The 6,864-nt window shown below is 37.8% G+C and overlaps 1 protein-coding gene across 3 annotated transcripts; it reads right to left on the bottom strand.

The window, feature by feature from the left end:
* Positions 1-1,004: 1,004 nt before the first annotated feature.
* On the bottom strand, positions 1,005-6,864 carry LOC131435930 (V-type proton ATPase subunit C). 3 transcript variants are annotated; one of them, XM_058604235.1, is made up of 11 exons: positions 6,663-6,864; positions 5,729-5,927; positions 5,483-5,660; positions 4,562-5,036; positions 3,589-3,827; positions 2,902-3,088; positions 2,742-2,840; positions 2,416-2,671; positions 2,254-2,351; positions 2,046-2,181; positions 1,005-1,939 (listed from the first exon to the last, which is right to left on the bottom strand). In XM_058604235.1, exons 2-11 carry the CDS (start codon positions 5,858-5,860, stop codon positions 1,844-1,846), a joined length of 1,896 nt encoding a protein of 631 aa, XP_058460218.1. In that variant the 5' UTR covers positions 5,861-5,927; positions 6,663-6,864; the 3' UTR covers positions 1,005-1,843. The 3 variants fall into 3 exon arrangements, with proteins under 3 accessions (XP_058460218.1, XP_058460216.1, XP_058460217.1); XM_058604233.1 differs by lacking the exons at positions 3,589-3,827; positions 4,562-5,036 and having other exon boundaries at positions 5,507-5,660; positions 6,663-6,856; XM_058604234.1 differs by lacking the exons at positions 3,589-3,827; positions 4,562-5,036; positions 6,663-6,864 and adding an exon at positions 6,569-6,589 and having other exon boundaries at positions 5,507-5,660.

Here is a 6,864-nt window from a genome sequence, read left to right on the forward strand (position 1 = left end):
TTTGCCTTTCAATGTTTTTCGGTTTCAGTGCATATGGCAGTCAACTGAAAACTTCCCAAAAAATGCTGCTTCGTTAACACAAAATTGCTCATAATTAACACCACAAAGAACAGATCTCCAAGTAGAGATTTCAATGTCTGTAAGTAATTCAACTGTTGTATTAAAAAGTAATCTCCAAGTAGCAATTCTCCTGTAGAGGCGCTTCGAACAGTCCAGTAATCCCTTATGGACTCTTGTGTTCGAGCCTTTATACAATGGTAATTCATGCGTGCGAAATCGTACGCAACGGTGATTTTAACGGATTTTCACTTGTATGCTTTAAGCGGCCCTTACACTAGAATTATTTTTGTCATTTTTAATGAAGTAATGATATTTCAAATTTGCATAGAAAACTCGTTATAACTGCTCCATACACATTCATTAAAATGATGTTATTTTTTAGTAATGACGCTTTTAATGATTGTGCAAGGTCCGCTTTACACAGCTTTTCTGAAAAAGTTTGTACTAGCTTGGATGTCTGTTCTCTGAGCTAACACAGTGAAAAACAAGTTTAAGTCGAAAACCCGTTTTCGTTCTGCACATGGCACTTCGATGCTAAACAAAAAGTGTTCTGCAAATAACACAAACTTTACGTCTGCTTAGCGGTTCAAATTGAACTGCTATGCCCTGATGAGTCTAGAACGAAACGTAAGTAGTATTCAAAACGGTTATGAGCCCTAAGCACAAAATTAGGCTAACCCCTGAATGAAATGAAACAATGTCGGTGTCCGTGCAGAGTACCGCACCGACACTGAACCAAATCGAAAAGATATGAATAGTCCTGAACAAATGTTTTCCGGGCGGCTTGTTAGGGCCTGCACCAACATCCTGTCTCGCCGGCGGGCCATCGTGTCAGCCCTGTTCAGAGTCCTACGTTGACATAAGGACTCAAAAGAAAAGACAACCCCGAATTATTCAATCGTTTACCAACCAGTGATATCTTCGACATACAATGAATGAACAAATTTGGAATGGTTTCAATTTTATTTACATAAATTTAATGTTTTACTTTAGACGATTGCAAAGTGAAACTTGCTCGTAATATATTTGTTTTTCTTTTTTTTTTCAATACACAGGCATCCTGTCAACTATCTGTTTATTGTTCATTTTGGTTTCATCTTCCGTTTACGGTGTTGGCATGTGTAAACTCGTCAGAACCGAATGAAAGGTTGGCATATAATTTGAACGAAAGTTTGGATGATCATCAAACTACAGCTTGTAACATGATATAGTATATTTTTCTGACTTGACCGTATCGAACATAACGATAAATTTAGCTACTTTAGAGAAATGGCGAGCGACAACCTTGCTAACACTAGTCAGTTTGACCAATCCTTCGTATCATGTTTACACACCAACCAACCAACCAACCAACCAACCAACCAACAAAATCCATCTCTATTTATCGTTGCTATATATTTTCCATAAATTACTGCTTAACTTTTTTTGCACTGTCTAAAATCGTGAATCCTTTTCAACTGCTCCCTAGTACGAAAATCGAATGATAAAAGGATTGCTTCTTATACAAAACAATTAGTTTAAGCTAGTTTAAATTACACAATGCATAATAAACAAAAGTATTCAACAACATTAACGAATGCCAAAACGGAGTCAAAAGTTATAATTTAAGTTTTTCTTGGTAGAATATCGTTGAGATTTCTGCCGAAAATTTCAACCTGTTGTTTAACCGAGAGTCAGCATTATCGAAACATCATGAATCAGCTTTATCGAAAAAACTTGAAACGGACTGAGTGTATGTAGCGATGTATATTTTATTTGCAGGACAGCAGCTGATTGTGGCTTCTTAGACTTTATTTTCAACCATGTCAATGTGTAGCTTATAGTACACGTAAGGATAGTACTCCGATTGTCCAAATCCAAGACCAGGAATGTCGACGTTCTAGAACACAAAAATCTTTTTAGATCACATGCGCCACTTCAGCTGAATTAGTACCATTATCAGAAATGCAAGTTTTTCTAAGGGTAGATTTACAATTCGTACTTACATCCGCATTGCCTCCCGATGATGCTGCCGATCCGTCCAGATGACCGTAGAGCTGGTTCAGCACGTCTCGCAGACGTTTAGTGCTCTTTTTGTTAGGATGAATTAGAATGGCTTGAAAATTGACTGGCAATCCATATCTGCAACACAACGAGTCAACGTATAAGGCCGACGAATATTGAAGTTTCGTTAAATATTTGTCTTTTCGTTACCTGAGGACCGATTCGACAAACACACGCAACGCCTTCACATGTATCCAAGCACAGAAGCACTCACTGAAATTGACCTTAAGCCATCTGACAAGAGGACCCTACAGAAATAATCATTTAACCTTGTGCTACCAACATCGTCTACGATTCTACGATTCAACTTACGAATTGTTTCTTCTTATCTGTTACCAGCTTGGTGATTTCATTTTTGCCTGCAGCCAACTCTTCCTCGTTATAGGTGAAATCACGCACCACGAACTTACGCTCACGAGCGTGTAGCTTGAACTCATCTACGACCTTCTTGAACAGCGTGACCGTACACAGTGCATAATCGTTATCCTGCTTAATGAGCTGTGATGAACGGGGAACTATCATGTCAGTGATTTTTTCGTAGTTGGTGTTCCAATCGTTGATCATGGGTCTAAAGGAAAGCAAAGCAAATTAATTAGACTTAGAATGGCAGTGGATACAAAGGTCACAACCAAACCTACTTGGGTACAATGACGAGTAGCGTAGTCAAGTATTCTGAGTCCAAAATAAAGTGCTCCCTCTTTACCAGATCAGCCAAATTACGAGTCAGTAAGCTCCCACTATAATAAAGCAGAATTAAAGTTACTACTACTTACTCGCTCTTAGACAATGGCTTCTTACGTCTGTTTCTTTTCTAAATTCTGAAGATTTCCTTTAAGATTGTTGTAGGCAGCAGATTTCGTTTTCAAATCAGCATCGATCTGGCCCACTTGCTTGGAAATAATGTCTGCAATGTTCCGCAGCGATTGCTTTGTCGGGTACTTGGCTAAATCCCACTGGAAACGCGTGATGTAGCTTGTCAAATCGTCTGCAGGAGGATGGTGAAGAAAGTGCGAAATGTAAAACTATACTTCTGTCTGCAGCAGAACTAATAAAATTGGATGGTAACAGTTTCAACACACATTTTGAAAGCAAGGGAATGTATCGAAAAGCCTCAGCTTTGGGTGTTTTTCTGCTAAAATACAAACAGATCACTTGCATTTTAACCAACTTTCAACTGCTCGAAATATAGTTAAGATTAAGAGATTCTAAACAACTGAGAAAGTTTGGGGTTGGAGTTGGAATTGGCGTGCATATCAAAGGACAAACCTAAAACGAAAAACAATATAGAAAATTTCTGTGCAAAAGGAATAATCAGCTGAAGATAAATGTCATCAGTAGCTCTATAGGTGATTTATAATTTATGAATCTAATGTGTTTTTTCGTGATCAATGAGTGCGAACTCAACAGTTGCTAACAGAGTTTGAATCAAAGAAAATGAAAGTGTTACAAAACAGATAGACAACTATTTTGGACCAGGTGCCTGACCTGGGCTGATTGGACTATATGGTGAGGGCATTCCACCATTTTTAACTGTAGTTCTCCTAGCGGTTTTGGTAGTGATGGTCGATACAGGCGTATTGCTAACATTTGCACCGTATATTTCTTGTTCCATTGTATCCGGACTGGAGCGACCCTGACTTCCACAACAACTGCTGACCGGAGACGACCGAATAGTATGACTCGCTCCGACTGTTCCACCACAAATGTGACTTGATGAACGGCTCCTAAGCACACAACAAAATAGTGGAGTGTCGAACGTTTTACAATAGTTTTGATTTGGTAAAACTTTGGTTTATAACTCGCAATACGGAAGCAACATCGACACAAACAGAAATGATAGATGTTGATTTTTTTTTCATAAATTTCGTTGTAACAATCGCCAATTGTTCCATCCAAATAATTACTATGTACAGCAGGAAAGAAAGAACATAACTCTCAAGAGAAATGCAAATCATAATCAAGAATGGATCAGGATTGTAGCTCATTCACTAGTTTAAATTTATGCATAATTATTCTTTTACTGTGAACATACTCATGTCGTTGACTGGCAAAAATGAAACAATTCTGTTTCTTTTTTCTACTCAAACAGTTGTTCGTGAACTAAAATCCTTCATATCGCGTGAGAAAATTTAAACCAACAGTGAGACCGATTCTAGACAAATCAAAAGTTTCATACAACGCAAGAATATACCGAAAATTATAATTATATATTCAGAACACAAATGTGATTACGTTGATAAATTATATACAAATATGTTGTAGGTGTGATAATAAAGATTACTTAATGACGAAACAGTAACGAATGGCACATCTGCGAATGTTTCCCACGCCCACATTTACGAGTCATTCCGTGGAAATTTTGCGAAACAACTTCAAAGGAAAGTACAACAGAAAATACAGAGAAAGTTGACTTATAGAAAATCGCGTGGTGCATTCAATAGCTTCCTCTTATCGGTACCTTGGTTTGTGGGAGCTTTTGCGTCTGTGAAACCACCATTCGAAGCTGTTATCATGATCGTCGTGACCATGCTCTCGGTCTGGGTCGGTTATCAGTGTGTTCGAATTATTGCTGTCGGTACGTTTTCTGCAGCTCGACGCCGGAGGTCCACTCGGAGTCGATAGTATTTTCTGCTGTTGTTGATTGTGACAGTAACAGCCAGAGATTTCAATCATGGTAGGAGAATCAAGCATTGAAATTGACTCAGGGCAGCCACAGGTCGTTAATTCTGTATGCAGTTCCGATCCGGATCGCGATGTGTTTGTAAGTTGACAACAGCAGCAACAGCAGCAGCACGGTGTAGAAGTGTTATAACTGCAATCATCGGAGTAAGAACGTGACCGATAGATGTCCTGATGTTGTCGCTGGTGATACTGACGTGACGGTGATGACAAATTAGATTGTGCATCATCCGCATCTTCCGACTGATCGATACCTTCATTTCAAAGATTATTCATTTTTACTGAACGTACAGCTCGCTTGAATGTAAGTTAAAGCTTGTGATGTGAAATATCGTTAAATGATTTTCGTGTATGAAAACATAAATCGTGCCATCGAAAATTTGTTCGAAGCAAAATATCATCATGCAATGGCTTACGACTTACGTCTGAATAGAGTATAAATATCATGCTGATAACATCTTGTGCGAAGTGTATCTTCAACCCTATATCTAAAATGAACAACCTCACGGATAAGATTTAACCACTTGAAAAATTCATTTTCAATCAGAATTAAATTGAAAAAAAAATGCTATAGCAGTATTGAAAGTTTGGAGCGAGAAAAGTCTGGTGCAATATTGTAACCGAAAAATGACTGGCTGAAGACTTTCGAAAATGACTTTGTCACATTTTTAGATCTTAGTACGCATCGTAGGAAAGATACTCAATATCAATGGTAAACACTCACTGTTATTAGCTTGCAGATTTTCATACAGTTTATCTCGCTGATCCTCGAGCACATCCCCCAAATACGAGGCAATTTTACGAGTCGACTGTTCTACGTACGCATCCAGTTTTCCTAAATCGTCGGACAGTCCTACAAGCTGATCGAGAGTACCAACCTACAAGCAATGAAATTAAAAAGTTACACAATTTAATTCAATCACGACGAAACCGTAAGACTAATTACCTTTAAATCCGGTATATGAAACTTATAGTTTTCGCAAAGATTATTTTGTGTTTTTGTCAAGTGGTTCATGGTTTCCCAGGTTTGCTGACAGGTTTTATCACCCGGTGCTGATATCAACCAGTACTCGGACATTGTCGATTTGGTTTGTGCTTAGTTCACTGTGATTGATAATACGGTGAATGGTGGATTCGGTAGCTACCTGTGAAAGTGAAAGGAAAACTTGATTAATCTGTGAAAATCACCTGTTAATTAAAATAATATAGATCGACACACTCTTGTTGCATGGGCTCCATCAAAGAAATTCAATTTTCTAAAACGCACCCATATAAAGGCTAAACATATAACATTACCTATGCGTTAAAAAAGCCAATAGTGAGCTAATCACAATAATGTATTTCCACCTAGTATCCATTATTTACATTACTCTCGGTTATAAATTTATAGCAATCGAGTTATGCAACCCATCTCACTCTTCGTTAGATTGTCACAGCGAGAAAGAGATAAACTACCAAGAAGTTAACAATGGTCAGCTGTTTTGACTGATATGTCACATGACATATTTTTCTTGATTCGAATTACAAAAAAAATCTACAAAATATGCAATACAGTTTTCTTTTTCTCGCTGTTCCTCAATCAACTCGTACGCAATATAATTATTAAGTAAAAAAAATAATGATACCAACTGATTCCGATAATACAAATGATACCATAATTATTGATTTTTCATCCGAAGTTTTCACGGAATATAGAATCTGATGTATTTGAATCGAATTACACATTATGTGCCAGCATTATGCCCATTTTGCAAGTAAATCTGTAGAAACTTAGGCCCAAACTCACAGCGGAGGTGCTATAGTTTTTCTCATTAGATTACTGAAAGTATTCACTTTTTTCGAAATCTGCAGCTCATTAAATTCGTGATCGAACAACACACCTTATTTATCTATTATCTATTGGGTTTGTGCAATGCAGCAAACAAAGTTTCCAGCTCAGAGTGCCAACGTAACTACCGAAAACTCGCGTCGGAAACACAGAAGTTCTAGTAGAACGGACAATAGACGAAATTCTTCAACTTGTCTTCACCAGATCTTCTCCACCATTGCAATTCACGTGACAGTAGTGCGTCAGTGAGCATG

This window comes from Malaya genurostris, chromosome 3 (assembly GCF_030247185.1).
Source record: "Malaya genurostris strain Urasoe2022 chromosome 3, Malgen_1.1, whole genome shotgun sequence".
NCBI classification, from domain to species: Eukaryota; Metazoa; Arthropoda; class Insecta; order Diptera; family Culicidae; genus Malaya; species Malaya genurostris.